Consider the following 19445-nt stretch of genomic DNA (forward strand, 5'->3'; position numbering starts at 1 on the left):
ATTAAGGCAGCTAAATCCGAATTAAAGTCCTAGTGTAGACCAGGCCTCAGTTAGTTGTATTATAGGTATCATTTTGGTCCCATGAGCCACTTCAGAACTGTGTGTTCTGGGTCCTTTTTGGAGTTAAAAAAGAGGTTCGTCTTCAAGTGATTGCTTATGTGTATTCCACTATAGGTGTGTGTGCTCGCCACATACACCGGTGCCGGAAGTTTTTCCCTTAGCAGTACCCGTAGGGGAGCACCTGTAGTGACCCCTGGAGTGGTGCCTCTATGGCGCGGTATAAGGGGCGCTGAGCACTCCTCCCACCCTCAGTTCCTTCTTGCCACCAGTGAAGGTGCTTCAAAACTGCTGTGCTCCAGCTCTGCTGTAGCTTCCCTCTTTGGACTTCGTTTAGTTTGTAGTTAGTTAGTACCTGTAGTTAAAATTAAAAAAATTAAAAAAAAAGAAGTATAGTTAGAATAGATATGTGCGCCTGTGTCGCCCTATGCCTATGAGTGATCCACACGCTGACTGTTTACACTGTCTGGGGGAAACCCACCTCAGCGACCACTGCAAAATTTGCAGATCGTTTAAGCCTCAGACCAAGAAGGAGCGGGACATACAGCTCCAAGCTATTTTGATGGAGTCGGCCCTGATCCCGACACCGCTGCACCGCTCCGAGTCGGCACTGAACACTGTGGTGACCCAACAGTGCCTTCCACCAACCGGCACTGCTCCCCATCCACGGGACACTCTAAAAAGACGAAGAGGAGGTCTTCTCCATCAAGGCATCAGGGCAAGGTTGGGGGCGAGACTAGACCCACGTTGGGCAGCTCTCAATTCCCATCAACCTTGCGGCCTCCGACTCAGGTCGAGCGGAGTAGCCCGGCCCACTCCAAGCCAACCTCCCCGGATGCCAGTGGCCACATTTGGGTGCCCTCCATGCCGGAGGCCTTGCAGGCGGCTCAAGACGTTATATCTCTACCGGTACTGGTTGCACCAGCACCAGCAGCTCCCCAGTCCAGAGGCAAGCCGGTGCTTGGACCTCCACAGTCGCCGCCTGGACGGTACCGTTCACAGTCGAGGGAAGATTCCCAATGCCGCTCTCCGCTCTGCGCACAGCCCGCCCTGGTCCCCGTCAACCCCCGCCGGGTTGTCTGGCTGGGTGCCGAGTAGCAAGGGATCCAGGTACCGCTCTGCCTCGAGGGAGCGCAGACCTTGCGATCAGAGCCTGCCCCGCCGGGACTGGGACAGACGGCACCAAAGGTCGCTGACTCTGAGAAGCTATCGTAGCCCCTCGTGGTGCCAATGCCGACGCTGCTCACACTCTTCGTCCCGGTCGAGGTCTCCGCCACGACACCGGTCCCGCAGCCCCAGACGTAGATCGCTGGCACCCAGCCGTCGCAGATCCACCCATCAGAGCCGTTCGTGGAGCAGCCGCTACAGACGGTACTCCCGCTCCTCCACACCAGGATCACAGTCTTGAGCTCGGCACCGCTCATGACGCCATCACTCGTCCCCATCCCGGGATAGCGGTAGATCGTATGCCAGCCCGGTCTCCCTTCGGAGTCAACAGTCAGTGAGCCAGGCGGGTCAAGTGGGGCAGCCTGCGCCGATGGTGCCAGAGCAGGTGCAGTGGCACCAGGCTCCCTGGCCAGCGCCCTGGCACCAATGGGCCCCTTGGGCCCCGACGCAGCCCCCGGTGGTGGCTCGCTTGGTGGCCAGAGCCTCGGAAAGACCATTGGCCCCCCTCTCTCAGCCCCCCAGAAAGGGGTCGGCGGAGCGCTTCTCACCAGTTCCGCGCTCAGAAGGGGACCAAGTGGTGGGACCTGCGGCACCAGTGGGGATACAGAGTACCGCACCCCCATCCTCCCCCGATGAGGCTATCACAGCACCTCCTCCTCCTGTCCCTCAGGAGGACACAAAAGCCCACCACGACCTTTTGAAAAGGGTGGCATCAAGCCTCAACCTACAAGCTGAGGAGGTGGAGGAACCCTCGGACTCCCTCTTCAATGTCCTCTCGGCCAGGGTGGCTCTTCCCCTCCATGACGGGATGGCAAATATCTCAAACACCCTGTGGCAGACCCCGGCTTCCTTGCCCCCCATCTCTAAGAGGGCAGAACGGAAGTATTTCGTGCCCGCCAAGGGGCCCGAGTATCTATATACCCACCCCGCCCCCAACTCTCTAGTGGTCGAGGCAGTCAACCATAAGGAACGTCAGGGCCAACCCGCTCCTACCCCTAAGAATAAGGACTCGAGGAGACTAGACTTGTTAGGTAGAAAGATTTATTCGTCCTCAAGTTTCCAACTGATGGTGACGAACCACCAAGCCCTGCTGGGCAGATATGACTTTAACTTATGGGGCTCAATGACAAAGTTTGCAGACTCTCTCCAGGAGCGTGATAAGAAGGAGTTCAAGGCTCTGGTTGAGGAAGGCACAGCTGCCACCCGAGCGGCCCTTCAGGTGGCCTCGGACACTGCGGATACAGCTGCAAGATCTATGGCCTCTGCGGTCTCCATGAGAAGAGCATCATGGCTCCTGCTATCAGGGTTGTCCAGCGAGGCACAGAGCTCCTTGCAGGACCTCCCATTCGACGGCAAGGCCCTGTTCGCAGAACAAACAAGAGTGAAGTTACATGGTCTCAAGGACTCCCGCACAACATTAAAGACTCTTGGTCTCTATGTCCCGGCCCCGGCCAGGACCAAATTCAAGCCCCTAGTCAGGCCACCCACTGCGCAGCAGCAATCCCAGCCTGCACCCCAGCCTGGGCCCTCCAAGGGCAAGCAGGCGGGTAAGCGCCAGTTTTGATGGGACACCTGGGGACGACTTACCACTTTGTACCAGGGATCCACCCGACCTTCCCTTCTCCAACCGCCTATGTCCTTTCCTCCAGTTTCTCTCTACCCCACCCACCTAGTACACACAGCGGCAGCCCTCCCTCCTAACTTTTAGCCCTGGGGTTGGGGTGCTCACCTGATATGTAGGAAACACTAGTTTAAGTCCCTCTTCCACCTGATAAGAAGAGATTCAAACAGGGATCTGCCATCTCTTGGGTGAGTGCCCTAACCATAGATTCATAAATTCTAGGGCTGGAAGGGACCTCGAGAGGTCATCGAGTCCAGTCCCCTGCCCTCATGGCAGAACCAAATACTGTCTAGACCATCCCTGATAGACATTTATCTAACTTACTCTTAAATATCTCCAGAGATGGAGATTCCACAACCTCTCTAGGCAATTTATTCCAGTGTTTAACCACCCTGACAGTTAGGAACTTTTTCCTAATGTCCAACCTAAACCTCCCTTGCTGCAGTTTAAGCCCATTGCTTCTTGTTCTAAACTTAGAGGCTAAGGTGAACAAGTTTTCTCCCTCCTTCTTATGATACCCTTTTAGATACCTGAAAACTGCTATCATGTCCCCTCTCAGTCTATTGTGATGTGGGGCTTCCTCCCTCTCCTCTGTAGAAGCTATTCCACTAGGGATAAAGAGTCATTTGGGCCAAAGAGAGAGAAACCACAAGCATGAGAGTGACTGTATAGTCATGTGGTTAGAGCACCCACCCATTTTATTATGTATTTGATACTCTTGCAAACATAAATAAATGGGGGTAAAATCCTCCAAAAACAACCAAAACTAAACCAGTTTTTCTTTTCTTAGGACCAAATTCAGAGCCGTTTGGAGATTTTGAAGAAAGAGAGAGAAGCGATTCTGTCATTTAAATTGAGTGGGGAAAATAAAAGCCAGGAACTGCTGGTAGGTGCCGTTATTACTCAGAAGCAAATGTGCACAGGGACATTATCAATACACGGCTTAGTCTGAGTATCATCAGAGGAACAGTGAGTAACACGTTCTCATCCGTGAAAGATGATTACTTATTTATTCTCATTGTAAAGAAAAACTGTTCTGCTTTAATTGAGAGTAAGCAGGAAAATACTTCATTTAAGAGAGAGTTTTAATAATCCAAATATTTTCACTGATAATTCTAGTGTAATTTGTATACTTAACAGTAGTTTCTCCTTTAGTCTTTCAACTAAAGCTGGTTGAAAATTTTCAACCAAAAAAATCTTCCTGCAGATAAAAGGGGTCTAGTAGAAAACAACTTTTTTCATGGGAATAGGTCATTTGCAACACATTTTTCAATTTTTTGACAGGAAATTTCAAAATTAAACAAACATTTTTGTGTCACTTCAAACTGAAATTTTCATTTTGCTTTTAAATAGCTGAAAAATTTTCAAACTTTCATATGTTTGTCTTTTATCTCTTTCTTTCTCTTTTTAGTCCTTTTTTCTACTGAGTGCCACTAAAGCGAATAATTTCTAGGGGTTTTTCCCTTCATTTTTTCTTTTTCTTTTTGCCACTTTTTCAAAACTGGGAGATCTTTTGAAGAGGTACAGAGGGGAACTACTAAAAAGAAAAATGGGGGGAAATGAACTTTATTTTGTTCCATTTTGAGAAAAGGGAGAAAGAAAAATGTGACATTTTTCAAAAGTTAGTTCAAGATATTTTTCAAAAAAATCCAAAGAAGTTCCATTTTGAAAACTGAGAAATGGAAACAACTTTGAAATGTCAATTATTTTCGCAAATTCCCCCACCCCCCATTTTTTGGCCAGCTGTACTTTCAACAGGGATAACCACAGCTGGACAATCCGTGCAGCTGCTCTAGGAATCTGCTGCCCCAGAGGAGGAGGCTCACTTAGGGCCTAAAACAAAGCCCAAGGACGTCATTGGAAAGACTCCTGTGCAGTTCCGTGAGCTTTGGAACAGGCCCTTAATGGTATCGCTGCTAGACATTGCCGTGAAGAAGATCTGGGTTCCAAATCTGGTCTGATTTCCTTGCTCCTAGGGTATCCGGGGCCAGAGAGTGCTCCAGAAACAGCATGAATTGATGGACATCTGTCCAGTTCACATGCGCTCATTCTTAGGCAACCTGCAAACTCAGATTTGCATGTGTAAAACGGGGTCTTCCCAGCAGCCCAATTTGTGCTCAAGGTCCCTGTGTGGCTTAAAATCCAAGATTTATGGTGTGCCAAATTGTATGTATCCAAAACTGTTTTCAGAACTCATGAGAGCAAATGATGGCGCTCAAATTTTAGTACTTTTTTTTTAAATGCCCTTTATGTCTCTATGTATTTTGTGGACAGCATGTGTTCCCCAGTTCAAGTCTAGTGCTTCTTAGTTTGGGTTCTACTGTTTCCTCTACTAAGATAATCCTTGCCAGTCCAGTTCTGATTGGATCCCACACCTGCTATGCTTCCTGTTATTAGAAGGATCTGGTTTTCTAGAAGCCACTGATCACAGTCTATCCGAATCATGCAAGAAAAATTCATATTCTAAACACCAGTTAGGACTCTTAAAAATCTATTGGAAAATCTTCTCTCTACATAGCATAGAGTATGTTCTCCATAAAATGTCAGAAGTTAAATTCTGTGGGGTTGCAATGACATGCTGGCTCGTGCATAAAATGTCCCATGACTCACTCCATATTCTTGTCCTTGACCTGTGCTTTTCCTCTTCGTATCTCGTCATTTCAGAAAGAGCTAGAAACTGAGAAGCAGAAGATTGTGTCTGAATTTCAGCAATTGAGCCAGTTTTTGAAGGAACAAGAGCTACTCCTGCTGGCCCAGCTGGAAGAGCTGAATAAGGAAATTAAAAAGAGGAGGGCTGAGTATGTTGCCAAATTATCTGAGGAAATATCTTCTTTCAGCTCCCTGATCCGGGAGATGGAGCAGAAGTGCCAGCAGCCAGCGAGTGAATTCTTGCAGGTGAGAGTGTTAAAAACACCCTAGATGAGTATGTTGCCAAAGTATCTGAGGAAATATCCTCTTTCAGTTCCCTGATCAGTGAGATGGAGCAGAAGTGCCAGCAGCCGGCGAGAGAATTCCTGCAGGTGATACAGTGTTAGAAACACCCCAGAACCTTTCACAGGGCAAGAAAGTCTCTTAACTCTTCACTTTTGGAGTGTAGGAGTGAATGGTCAGAACATACAGTATTGCTAAAATATACATTATTTTTCCTTAAGGGCTTGATCAAATGCCCATTAAAGTCAATGGAAATATATTTCTTGAGTACAATGAGCATTGGATCAAGCCCTAAATGAAAAGAAATTCTTCTTTTGAATTGTAGTGGGAGAAGACTCCTGCAAAAATGGCAAACTCCAAACTCTGTTCTCCCTGTGTCCTAATGGAAGAACAAAGGGACATTCAATAAAATTAGAAGGTCACAAATTCAAAACTGATCCAATAAATGCTTTTTCACACATCATGTAATTAGACTGTGGAACTCATTGCCACCGGATGTCGTTGAGACCAAGCATTTAGCAAAACTCAAAAAGTGATTGGATATTTATATGGATAACAGGAATATGAAGAGTGATATTAAACCTCATGCTTCATTGCATCAGCCAGTCGCTAACTGTTAGAGAGCAGGATGAGAATATGGCACGGTTCACTTTTGGAGAAGAATACTCTTTAGATGAACCTCCAGTCTGAGCCAGTCTGGCATTTCCTGTGTTCCAAACACTAACTCCAAAAGATTAAAGATGGAACCAGTCATTAATTATGGAAATAGCTAAGATTGAAGCTAAGATTCCATTTAAAGCCTGATTTTGCCACTTTTCCTACATATCACAAAAAGGGAAAATATAGGCCTTAAACTTGATACATGAGGTCTGAGGCTGTGGTGATTTTGTCTGCCAGAACTGAAGTTAGTTAGGGAAGCCGTTCATTACTTATGGTAGCCTGAAAGTGTAAGTAGTTGTTAGAATTCCAAAAGCCTTCTAATGATTTTATTTTTCAAAAAATGCCTCTAACTAGCAAAAAAAAGGTGAGAAATAAAATGTAGTATCCTGGACTTCTCTAGCTGATATCTAGAGTCAAATTCTCTGTTGCAACCAGTGTCTGCTGTGGGCAGCATTCTTCATTTCTCAGGTTTCCTGCATCGAACCTGGGGTGTAGGATAGTGATTGGCCCTCTGTTACTCTATACCACAAACCCATTGTTCTCACCCAGCCCCACCTCCCTGTGAATGTCAACTAGTCCACAGGATGGGCCTTCATAATATTTGTGGGAGAGTGGGGAGAGAGTTTACAGCATGGGGGCAGCACAGCATGGGGGCATCCCTCCCTCTGGACCCACTGGAGTCTGCAGGAGGGGATCTTCCCCAAACCTGAGAGTGTTCGGAAGATCCTTGTTCAAGACATCGCAAGACTGAGCCCACTGATTCCATGTGACAGCTGGTTATCCAAATGTTGTTACACAAAGAGCCTGTGTGCCTCCTTATACAAACTTCCTGGGCCCAGATCCTGCAGTCAGAGCACTTCTCCAAAAGAACAAAGGCAACACATTTAATGTTTTGTTTGCATTAATAAATAACAAATAATTTCTCTTTGAACCTCAAACTGTGAAGACAAAGTGAGTCCCCTCCAGAGCAGGAGGGATCCTTAGTATGAGATATGGGACTGAATTTCCTTTTATTTCTCCCCTCTAGGATATCACAGGCACCTTGAGCAGGTACGTGGCTCCTTCTCACTCTCCCTTTCACTTCCCAATGCAGGGAATTTTAAACATGAGACATTTCTCCCCATGGTCCAGCAGTGCAGAGCATGGGGTTGGTTCCCAATCTCTCTCCGTTAAAACTAATCTTGGAGTTGTTGTCATTTTGACTAGACTCCAGAATAGACCAGCCTGAGAAAAGAGTGATTTACCTACAGACAGGATATTTATTTGTAGTGTAGCTAGTGGACTGGAGACCTCAGGGGATTGGGGATGGAGAATGGGTCTCTCATTTCTGGGTCATAGACTCCAAACTCCACCTAGGTTGGTAGGGATGGAAAGTCAGGGCCATCTGATGACTATTCAATGAGCTGTTTATTAATTGTTTCTAATTATGCAGTGAGCTCTATCAGAGTGCTTGGTGTGGCAAGAGATATGATGGAAGAGACATTCCCTGCTCAAGGAGTTTATAATGTGCTATTATCAGTAGTACTATGGCAGTGCCCAGAGGCTCAAGGCAAAATCAGGTCCCAACATGCTGGGTGCTGCACAGACCTGTAGTAAGCAGGGCCGGCTCCAGGGTTTTGGCTGCCCCAAGCAGCAAAAAAAAAAAAAAACCCGCCCCCCGCCCCGCGCCGCCGCCGCCACCCCCCGGGAGGCCCCTCGCTCCAAGCCAGAGTGAGGGACCGTCCGCCGAATTGCCGCCGAATAGCTGGACGTGCCGCCCCTCTCCGGAGCGGCCGCCCCAAGCACCTGCTTGACCAGCTGGTGCCTTGAGCCGGCCCTGGTAGTAAGAGACAGTCCCTGCCCCAACGAGTTTACAGTCTAAATCAGAGATGGGCAAACTACGGCCCGCGGGTCATACCCTTGAGCTCTCGAACGGGGATGCTAGCCCCCGGCCCCTCCCCTGCAGCCTCAGCTCGCGAGCTCCTGCCGGGCAGCATGGCGGCATGGCGGGCTCTGGCTGGGCCGCGTGGCTGCCAGTCCTGGTAAGGGGGCGGAGAGCGGGGGGTTGGATAAGAGGCAGAGGGTCCTGGGGGGGAGTCAGGGGACAGGGAGCAGGGGGCAGTTGGATAGGCATGGGAGTCCCGGGGGGCCTGTCAGGGAGTCAGGGTGTGGATAGGGGTCGGGGCAGTCAGCGGACAGGAAGCAGGGGGTGGCTGGATACGGGGTGGGGTCCCGGGGGGCGGTTGGTCCCGGGAGGGGGCAGTCAGGGGACAAGGAGCAAGGGGGGTTGGATGGGTTGGGAGTTCTGAGGGGGCCAGTCAGGGGACGGGAAGTGGGAGGGGGTGGATAGGGGGCAGGGGGTAGGCTGTTTGGGGAGGCACAGCCTTCCCTACCCAGCCCTCCGTACAGTTTCGGAACCCTGATGTGGCCCTCGGGCCAAAAAGTTTGCCCACCCCTGGTCTAAATAGACACAAGAGACAAAGGGCGGAGGGAGGAAGGATTAAAATCAATTTAAGGGGACATTCAATAAAGTCAAAGTGCTGCACTTTGGAAGGAAACATCAAATGTACAACTACGAAATGGGGAATAACTGGCTAGGCAGTATTACTAAGGAAAAACATCTGGGGGTTCAAGTGAAGGAGTCGGCAGTGTGATGCTCTTGTGAAAAGCATCACATGGGAATAAAAGTCTTTCCATTGATTTCAATGGGCTTTAGAACAGGCCCAAATGTGCAACTCCCCTGGGCTTCAAAGAGAGTTACATGGCAAGGTAGGGGAAGAACTACCCGCCTTGTTTAAAAGCTTCCTGACTTTATACTAGCTCAGCCCACACCTGCTCAGCTGAGCTTCATCTTCCAATCAGAGATTGCTTCTCTGGCCTAAACCGCTCATCTGTGTCCCATCTCTCTAATCTCCTCTTTCTCAGCTTCCCTTACTCTTCTGGGGAGCTGATGTGGGGTGAACACCCCATCACGGATGTATTAACAGGAGTGTCGTATGTAAGACACAGGAGGACGTTGTTCCACCCTTCTTTCCACTGTGAGGCCTCAACTGGAATCCTGTGTCCAGTTTGGGGCATCTCACTTTAACAAAGATGTGGACAAATTGGAGAGAGTTCAGAGGAGAGCAACAAAAATGATCCGAGGTTTAGAATGGATGAGCTGTGAGGAAAGGTTGAAATAAATGGGTGTGTTTTGTCTAGAGAAGAGAAGACTGAGGGAGGGCCTGATAACAGTCTTCAAATATGTCTGAGGCTCTTCTACAGAGAGTGGTGATCAGTTGTTCTTCAAGTCCCCTGAGGGCAGAACAAGAAGTAATCGGTTTAATTGGCAACAAGGGAGATTTACATTAGTGTGACGGGTTCCCGGGGTGCAACCTGGACTGTGGGTCTGCTGAGCCCTCCAAATCCCCAACCTGGGCTGCCTCTCGCACTGTGATGCTGATGTCAAGCTACAAGCCTGGCAGGCCCTGCGCTGACACAGACACCTACGGGCAGGGACACGCCCAGCTGTGTTACATGAATCCTCTCCCAGCCATTGATGAGCCAGCAATAGAAAGGCACCAGCCAGTTCCCCCCAGCTCCAGCCCTACCCCCCAGAACTGCACCGACTCACACTGCTCAACGCTCCCTTGGGCAGTGCAAGTTCATTCAGTAGTTTGCTGCTCCCTCAGTGTGGAGTGGACACACACTGGCCTTTGTAAGCTGAGAACCCCTGTGCTAGTGGACTGACCATTGTATGTATCCAAAGAACTAGATAAGAACGTAAATTATCTTTGAAATGGGTTAGTGGGTCTCACTCCAGGTCCGGGTACGATGGGTATCTACATCACCACAAGGATTGTCACTAATTATCTCCCTTAAATGGTGTACAGGATATAAGTCAGGTGATTCTGCTTCCCACACTCACAATACAAGAACAAAGGGACGTTCAGTGCAACTGAAACCAACTAGTGTAAAGCTGAGAAAAGGAAATACTTTCTTTTTACACAATTCATTATTAACCCGTGGAACTCACTGCCACACGGTATCACTGAGGTTCATAAATGCATAAGGTTGAAGGCCAGAGAGGACTGTGAGATCATCACATTTGACCCTCTGTATATCACAACACAGGCTCTGACTTTCTCATTCCCCCGGGGGTGTTCGACCTCACTCTGCCCCGGGCCCTGCCCCCACTCCACCCCTTCCCCCAAGGCCCGCCCCGCCTCTTCCTGCCCTGCCCAGCCTCTTCCCGCCCTTGCTCAAACACCTCCCACCCAGCGCATCCTGCCCATTGCTGAACAGCTGATCCATGGTGGATGGGAGGCAGTGGGAGGAGCTGATCGGCAGGGCTAGCTAGCGGGCAGGAGGCACTGGGGGGGAGCTGATCTAAGGGGCTGCTAGTGAGTGCTGAGCACCCACTATTTTTTTTCCGTGGGTGCTCCAGTCTCAGAGCATCCACAGAGTCGGTGCCTATGTATCACATTCACAGGTCCTTAAATTTCACCCAGTTATTCCTGTATTCAGCCCAATAACTTTTATTTGACTATATCCTAGCTTGCTTTGACTACAGCACCTTCCAGAAAGCCATTCAGTCTTGATTTAAAGACATCAACAGACAGTAACGCTTGAAGCTCCCTGGAAGTGGGGGGGCCACCAGTGCCCAAACCATGGCCCCACCCTTGCTCCTCCTCTTACCCCGAGACCCCGCCCCCTGCTCACTCCTCTTCGCCCCCTCCCCCCATCACTTGCCTTTAAGGCAGGTACAAAGGCAGAGAGCAGAGCTCTCCCACTTTTAAAAGTGATGGGGCCATGGCCCCCTGTTCTGGCGCCCCTGTCAAGAGATGGAGAATCCACCACTTCCCTTGGCAGTTTCTTCCAGTGGTTAATCCACCCACACTCTTCAAAATGTCTGTCTTATTTCCCATTTGAATTTCTCTGGCTTCAGCTTCCAGCAATTGGTCCTTGTTGTGCCTTTGTCTGCTAAATTGAGGAGCCCTTTAGTACAAAGTCTGTTCTCCCCGTGGTTCTCTCGGTGCACGGCATTTTTACCAGCCCTCAGATCATTTTTGTGGGTCTTCCCTGCACCGTCTCCACTTTTTCAACGTCCATTATAAAATGGGGACACCAGAACTGGAGGCAGTTTTCCAATATCGGTCTCACCAAAATGAAAGAGAAGCTTGTAGTGTCAAAGCTGGGATTGGACCTATTCCTGGGGCAATAGAGACTTTAATCCTTCAGTGTCTGCTGAGCTACAACCATTCACGAGAGTAAAATACATGTTAGTAAAACACAAATATGACCGAACTCCACAACGAGTAACACTGGGTTGTTCGTCAGATGTGAGAGGGAGAAGTTTCAGAACCCAGTGGCCTTTTCTTCTGAACTGAAATGGAGAATCTGGGAATCTTCTCAAAGAAATGCATCTGTGGAGACCATAATGAAGAAATTCACAGGTAATAAACAGTCACCTGGGGAATTTACTCACCTATATTACACTGATAATTGACAGAGCTGGGGAAATCTCTTAGGGAAAATAATTGTGGATGGAGATAGTCAGCTAATCATTTGGAACCTATGGAACCAGCAGCTGTGACCCAATGTAAAAGCTAGGGGGGGGGTGCGCTGCAGCACCCTCCGCACTCCTAGTTCCCGCAGCTCTGCACAGAGACTCGGGGCTTCCCCCCTGTGAGAGGGCGAGTCAGCACTTGCGGCTCCAGCCCCACGGTGCGGACAGGTGGTGGTGCTGCCGGTCAGATGAAATTGAGCAACAGGCCGGGTCTGGACCGTGGCTGTTGGTTCCCCACCCCTGCTTTAGAGATTCTCCACCTTTTATCCTCCTGAGCTGGAGATAATGAGACCATCAGGTCTGTCAGGAAGAATGAGCCAGTTTTACTGAGTACTAGTGGTACAGGGGCAGATGTAAAGTTGATTGAATGCTAATCAGTAAAAAAGTGTCTGTGTATTGGTCTATCTGTGAATTATGTGTTGGTTTCAGAGGGTTTGTTTACACAGCAATTAAACACCTGTGGCTGGCCCATGTTCTCCCATCACAGGGTCCCAAAGCCCAGGCTTCTGCCCATGGCAGAGCATCTACACAGCAATTAAACAGCCCCAGTGCCCGAGTCCTTAGTTTTTAATGTTTGTGGTTATTTTGTAGTGAGGTGTGTAATGGTTTGTACTGGTCTGTACTGCACTTAGCCTCCTTAACTATAACATAATAAAGTTTGTTTTCTTTTCATTTTGCTTTTGTGTTAGAACATTAACAATGTGAATATATTAATAAACACGACAACATGACATTTTGTCTTTTTCACCCTTTTCTTCCTCTAGATTCACTGTCGTCTAGACAGCGGTTGGACAAAGGTAAATTTCTGGGATCAAAGGTGGAGTGAAAACTTTCATATGAATTATGGGGGCTCATTGGCAGCACCGTAGTTCAGGTTTTGTTTCAATTTTGCATTTGACAGGAGCTGAACATTGTATTACTGGTGGCCACACAGATCTTTCCTAAAAACAGAAAAGTAGATTCTTTTCTCTATTATACTTTAGAATTTTTAACTAGTGGTTGTGTTAACCAGATGGGCTGGGGTGCGGGAGAGGGCGCGAGCAGTGTATCTCCGTAGAGATCTAAGGGTTTAAAAATGAGCCTTTAGGAAAATCAGAGAGGAACATCTCACCTCATTTTCAGAACTCTTTATGCACACACATCACAATATGGCAATATTATTATTATTAGCAAATGCACAAGTGGTACAATGAAGAATGGGAGAATTCAACATACAAAAATAGATATTTCTGTTTTATCTGTCTACTTTATAAGTCAAAAGAAAAAATGTTTAAAATGTCAAAAGGGGTTAGGTAGACATCAGCTATTAGCAGACATGCCAACTCTCACGAATTGATCATGAGAGATGCGATTTCTGAGTAAAATTAAGCCCCACTCATGATCTCGCGACAGAGCTGTGGCTGGAAAAAAAATCCCGACATTTGAGAGTTCTAAAAATTAGTCTTAATTTTACTTAGAAATCGTGTCAGCTGCCCTGGGTGTGCCTGGGGCTCCCACTGTCAGCCACCCCAGTGCGGCTGCTCCCCTGGGAAGTGGGAGAGGGCACCCCACTGTAGCCCCCAGGCCTAGGGAGGGTGAAGAACCCCAGGTGCAGCAGAGGTGGGGCTGGGAGGGCTTTATTATGGCCTGGGGGCTGCAGGGGGCCTGAAGTGAGCAGGGGGCTGATGGGCTGGGGGGGTGTTGTATTGTTGGTGGGTGATGATTGTTGGTGGGCAGATAGGGTGAGTGCTGGGAGGGTGAAATGAGGGCAGTGGGGTAGGGGTGCTGAACTGATGGGGGGTGATGATGGGGGTTGGGGGACTGAATTGAGGGGGGTTGGATGGGGACAGGATTAATTGCTGGGCAGGAGACAGGCAGATGTGGGGGTGAGAGCTCCTGCAGCAGGAGCCAAAATCCCCTTCTCCAGTGCATGTGGGAGAGTGGGGAACACTAATTGTCACATGCGCACACCCTGGGGAGGGGCCAGGGGAGTTCAAACATCAAGAGACTGACCTAAAAACCACAATAGAATCCTTTTAAAATGTCATGATTTTTGGGCCAATCTCATGAGATTTGATCTCTTGAAGTTGGCAATACTGTATTAGCCATTGCATAGCCTTGGGGCCATTAACGTGGGGCTTGGAAAGTCCCCGATAGACCAGCACAAGATGAGCAGCCAGTCAGTAAGTGTGCAGTGTCCTCAACCACACGGCAGCTACACAGAGTCATGGAGCACCAGTGATGTCTCAGGAGGAGCAGTTTTTCTAGTGCTCAGCTGGCTGATCGTTAGGCGGGAGGGGGCTCTGCAAGGAGACGGGGTGTGAAGAGTTGCATCATTGGACAGGGGGACTTTGCATTCCCTGTAATCTGCTGGGAGCCTCCTATGATGCCAGGATCTCTAATCACATCTGTGGGGAGAGGTGGATGCAGGTGGGGAAAGATTCCATGGGCCTGACTGTCAGGGGGGCCAGGACCATCCCTAGGGGGTGCAGGGCGGGAATGATGGATTAGTTTCTTCTGGTACCGACTATGCCAGCCAATCGCACTGGCCCGCAGGGCCCCCGAAAAGTGTGGGGCCTGGAGTGGTTGCCCTGATTCGTCCTACCCAAGGGACGGCTCTGCTGGAGGCATAGACAGGATGCATCACACTCTGGCTGCTCTCTGCTTTGCAGCCCTGAGGCCCCTGTAACTAGGGGCCAGGGAGACTAAAGGAAGGACAAAGGTGGTTGAAAACCACCTCCCTCTAGCCCCCCTTGTCTTTCCCCCAAGCACAAGGATGGAATCACTGAGACTCAGACTCTGGGTCTGGGGGCCTGGCTCAGCGGAGCTGATTCTTTCACTCTGTCCCTGAACTGGCTCTGTCAGGGTGTGAATCCCCCCTGCACATGGCTGAGATCTCAGCGCTGCTGCCCATGCACAGCTGGGTAAATCCTGGAGGCAGGAGGTTGCCTGGTTCACTCCCCAGCTGGGGCAGGTTCTGTCACTGACACGATCAGACCCTCCCCCAGGGCTGAGCTCTGCCCCTCACGCTCTGATCTTCTCTCTGCAGTGCACGTGACTTTGGATCCAGACACGGCCCATCCAGAACTGGTCCTGTCTGCGGATCGGAAAAGTGTGAGAAGAGGAGACACATGGCAGGCTCTGCCCGACAACCCTGAGAGATTTGACACTGAGCTGTGTGTGCTGGGCTGTGAGGGATTCACCTCGGGCCGACATTACTGGGAGATAGAGCTAAAGGAAGGTGAAGTGTGTATTGTGGGGGTGGCCAGAGAGTCTGTGAGCAGGAAGGGAGATATCGATTTTAACCCTGAGCAGGGGATCTGGGCTGTGCTGTGCAATGAGGATCGGTATTGGGCTCTCACATCCCCTGATGATCTCAGCCCCTTGTCCCTGAGCCGGGCACCCCGCAGGATCCGGGTTTATCTGGACTATGAACGGGGGCAGGTGGCGTTTTTCGATGCTGGTACCGGGGACCCGATCTTCACTTTCCCGCCGGCCTCTTTCGCCGGGGAGAGAATCCGCCCGCTCTTCTCTGGTCCGTTGCTTTTCGTTTCCTTTTCCTCTCTCCCGGGCCCATGCTCTTAGTGTGAGGCTCACACCGTGTCCCTGAGGTGCCCTGTCTGTGCCCACAAAACAGGCTCCTCTAGCCCCCACCCTCCTGATCTCTATGACCTGGAGGACTCAGCCAGTCTCCCTCCGCACAGACAGGGCTGAAGGGGGAGTGATGCTCTACCCATAGCTCTATGGCTGTGGAGGTCTGTGTGAGGCTCTAGGCTGGGTCTCTATGCTCCTAGGAGGCCAACTCTGTGTGGAGTGGGGGGGTCCCATCAAGGAATGAGGGAGCCCCCTGTGGGAGGGACCCAGCAGAGGGCCAGGAAGAGACCCCTCAACTGGGGGGAGGGGAAAGCAGGGGGGAGGCCTGGCTGAAGAGGCTGGGGGGGAGCAGGGTGTGTGTGTGTGTATGAGGGGCGAAGGCTGGAATTTTCAAAAGAACCGAAGTGACGTAAAACGAATTGCTTTTCAATGGAACTTGTGCTGCTAAGTAACTTCAGGTGGGATTTTCAAAAGCACCTAAGTCATGTTTACCATTGTGCTAGTTTTAATGGGTTAATATGTTTTCTAGAATAATGAATTTTCCCTGTGTAAACAAACTGCTTCTGTTCTCCTATTCACCTTATTAAAGTCCCCCAGTAAATGGACCTGAGAGGGCAATTTGTCTATTAAAACTTTCTGGAAAGCACTGGTTTGCTGTGTGAGGTGTATTTTGAGACAGAAACAAAAGGTTGGTTTCCACATGAATTTAAAATGAACAGAGCCCTGAAAGCCCAGTCAGTTCCCTTGTGTCCGCTGCCCAATATAGGATGTCAAGGCAAAAACAGATGAGAAATGTAGGATTGATGACAAATATATGAGTGATGCTGGATTCCATCATGCACGACATTTCCTGCTAGATCCTCTCTTCCACCCAATTACACCGTCAAGTAAATAATCTGTCAGGGTGGGAATTACTCTGGCAATACCAGGAATATGAAATAAAAATGAACGGATCATATGGAAAACCCCCTTGAGATGCACTGAGTTCAAACTAAAATGTCCAGCATCTCTCACATCAGAGTTGTATTCATGAGGTGCAAACTGTGTATAAAAATTACCATATTTGTTCTTCATGTAACTCATTTTTCTTTTAGAAATCTCCCTGATTTTACTGTAAGCAATTGATTGTATCTGACTTTCCTCCCAAAGTGGTCTTTCTAAAATGTGGATAAATGCATATTTGGATGGTGTATGTTCATATTATTAAATTTGCTGACAGTAGAATTGTTACGGGTGTGACTGTTGCCCTGGTATGAATCACCACTGAGAATGCCCAATTCAGGGCAGGGCCGATACACCCCAAAAACTGATGGTTTATTCTATAAATAGATTCATCAAAACAGTAACAAAATGAGCTCGGGAACCCACGAGAACACACCCCTTTATTTTGGGACTTTGCTGATTTTGGACAACCAATTGCGAGTGGTTTGCAGCAGAAGGAAAGGGGAGTGTTGCGTTAAAGGGAGATTTGTCTGTCAGCCTGTCGCACTGCAAAGTGGGAAACTGAGGCAAAGGACACTGCCCAACCGACTGTGGGGTGGATGTTTACTTACGATTTGCAAACTTTTGAATCATTGTTGCGGTTTCTTCACAAATTAACGCTGAGCTCCCTCTTCTTTTTAATGAAAGTTTTCTTTCGTTAAACACAGACTCAGTGCTTGCGAGTGGGGAAATATTGACCAGGGGTGATGTTTAGTTTTCCCAGATTACTGGGTAGGGGTTCAGGCCAGTTTTGTTTTTTAATGTGAAGAGGAAGTCCTAGATATTGACTCCAGTCCTTGTCGCTGCTGACACCACCTGGCAGAAGGGTTACACTACAGCTGGCTGAAAAACTGCAGCAGAACCATATTCCACCAGAGAAAGCATTTCTACAGAAGTTGAAACACTACACAAAATAGAGTTGAATGGCAGATATTTCATTATGGAGAAAAGACAGGGAGAAAAATTTCCAACAATCTCAAATCGTTCCCTTTTGACATTTTTCTGACTGAAAGGTTTCAATGTTTAATTTTTTGCAAAAGACTTTTCGTTTTGATTTTTTTCTTCATTTTGTATTATACAATATAAAATAAAAAGACAAAATCGAAATGAAGTCATTTCAGAATAAAACGTCGAAACCTTTCGTTCTGAGAATGTCAAAATGGGATATTTTGACATTGAAAGATTTCCCCCTCATTTTTCTCCTAAATAAAAGTATTTTGTGGAAATGAAACACTTCCAATTAATGCCAAACAATTAAAAAAAATCCTTCACTAGGAATTTTGAAATGTACAAGTTTTGTTCCTAAGTGGAATGAAGACAAACGTCAAAACCTCGAAATCCTTCATGAAATGGTATTTCTGTCCACCCCGGAGCTTTAGATGGGATCCAGGTAATGAGCGAGTGTTGCAGGAATGCAGAATTAGTCAGCTCTATGCTTGGCTGATGCAGCAACTCAGGTATCTGGCGCCACCAGGCAGACAAGGGACATCTATTTAGAACACATCACTGGACATCAGCAATACCAGGAGAGATGCGGGAGTGCCATTGAGAAGGGAAGTCAGGAAAGTAACTGAAATCCTTCCCTGATGGATTGTATTTACTGAGGGACAACCTAGCCTAAATTCTCAATTATTGAGGGACAATCTACACTCATTGCTATATTTGCTTCTCACAAGCTACTGTTAGTATAACCTTTTATGAGTGATGTACCCGAATATTTGGATGCTAATATCTAAACTATCGTTAAATTTATTAACCTTAATTTGGAATATTGCAGATTATGAACTATATGTATTTTAGGACTTTTAAATCAAACTTTGTACTTTTGGATAATTTAAGCATTATGCCCAGATGTATAGACACTCTTTCTTTAACAGGTGTTGGATAATTTTAACATTCGTTCTCCTAGTAATTAATTTTCTGTTTCTTACCATTAGAAGTTTCATCCATCTATATCTTTGTTCCTAATGCAGAAATACTACTGCTCATTGTAGCAAGTTGTCTATCCTTCTGCTACCAGTAGATGTCCATGTCTACCCATATTCCATTAATCAAACCTATTTATTTATTTAGAGGAAAACATTATTTGACCCAAAATGGCCGTCTTTCAAAGCTGGAATTTTTTTCAAAAATATTTAGATTTTTCTCAAAATTTTCCAGTTTTCTATGCAAATTTGCTTTGTGTTTTCATTTTCTACTGCCAGTTTTGACTGGTTATCTTAATCCTAAATTTTGTGCCTTTCAAAATCTAATTTTTTTTTTAAATGAATACATTAAAATAATTGCAAAAATGCAACCAAAAATTGATAATGTGTAGGATGAAACAATTTTCAATTTCTTTGACAAATTTCTGTTTCTAACCTGGTAAATTTCAAAAAATGAGATTTCATTTGGTTTTGAAAATTGGTGGTATGAAATTATGGGCAGCGGGCATTGTAGGCTGGGGGAGGCTGTGCCTCCCCAAACAGCAGACCATGGCCCCACCCATGCTCCGCCCTCATGCCAGGCCCCCTCCTGCTGTTCCCAGCACTCTGCCCTAACTGGCCCAGGGACTCCGGATAGCTGCTGCTGGGGCCACGCTACCCACCCAGTGCTCAGACTACGGGTGCTGGGGGCACTACTCACCTGGTGCTCAGACCACTGGGGCTGGGGGCACTGCAGCCATGCCGCCCAGGGATGGGGGCACTGTCACCAGGTCCTTGCCCCCTGGCTGTGTGTCTGTGAGGGTCGGGGGCAGAAAGGGAGGGGGAGAGGGTGGGTAGAAGGGGAAGGACAGGGCCTCAGTCACAAGGGGAGGTGCCAGGGGCTAGCCTCCCCAGGCAGCCGGGTCACCAGCCACCCATGGATGAAACATTTTTTGTATTTTAGGCCATTTTGTAATGGGGCCCTGATCTCAGCTGGGGCAGGGACTGTCTCTCGCTGTGTGTC

At 48.2% G+C, this 19445-nt stretch overlaps 1 protein-coding gene across 1 annotated transcript in view; it reads left to right on the plus strand.

The window, feature by feature from the left end:
* Positions 1–15552, plus strand: part of LOC112108155 (zinc finger protein RFP-like) — an 18239-nt gene extending 2687 nt beyond the window's left edge. Inside the window, exons 2-8 of the mRNA XM_026660896.1 lie at positions 3636–3731; positions 5510–5740; positions 7464–7486; positions 11735–11850; positions 12728–12760; positions 14992–15474; positions 15512–15552. Of these exons, the coding sequence (XP_026516681.1) occupies positions 3636–3731; positions 5510–5740; positions 7464–7486; positions 11735–11850; positions 12728–12760; positions 14992–15474; positions 15512–15552 (1023 nt within the window). The remainder of the gene's footprint in view (positions 1–3635; positions 3732–5509; positions 5741–7463; positions 7487–11734; positions 11851–12727; positions 12761–14991; positions 15475–15511) is intronic.
* Positions 15553–19445: the final 3893 nt, after the last annotated feature.

Source organism: Terrapene carolina, unplaced genomic scaffold (assembly GCF_002925995.2).
Source record: "Terrapene carolina triunguis isolate 2854851 unplaced genomic scaffold, T_m_triunguis-2.0 Scaffold843, whole genome shotgun sequence".
Classification (NCBI taxonomy): domain Eukaryota; kingdom Metazoa; phylum Chordata; order Testudines; family Emydidae; genus Terrapene; species Terrapene triunguis.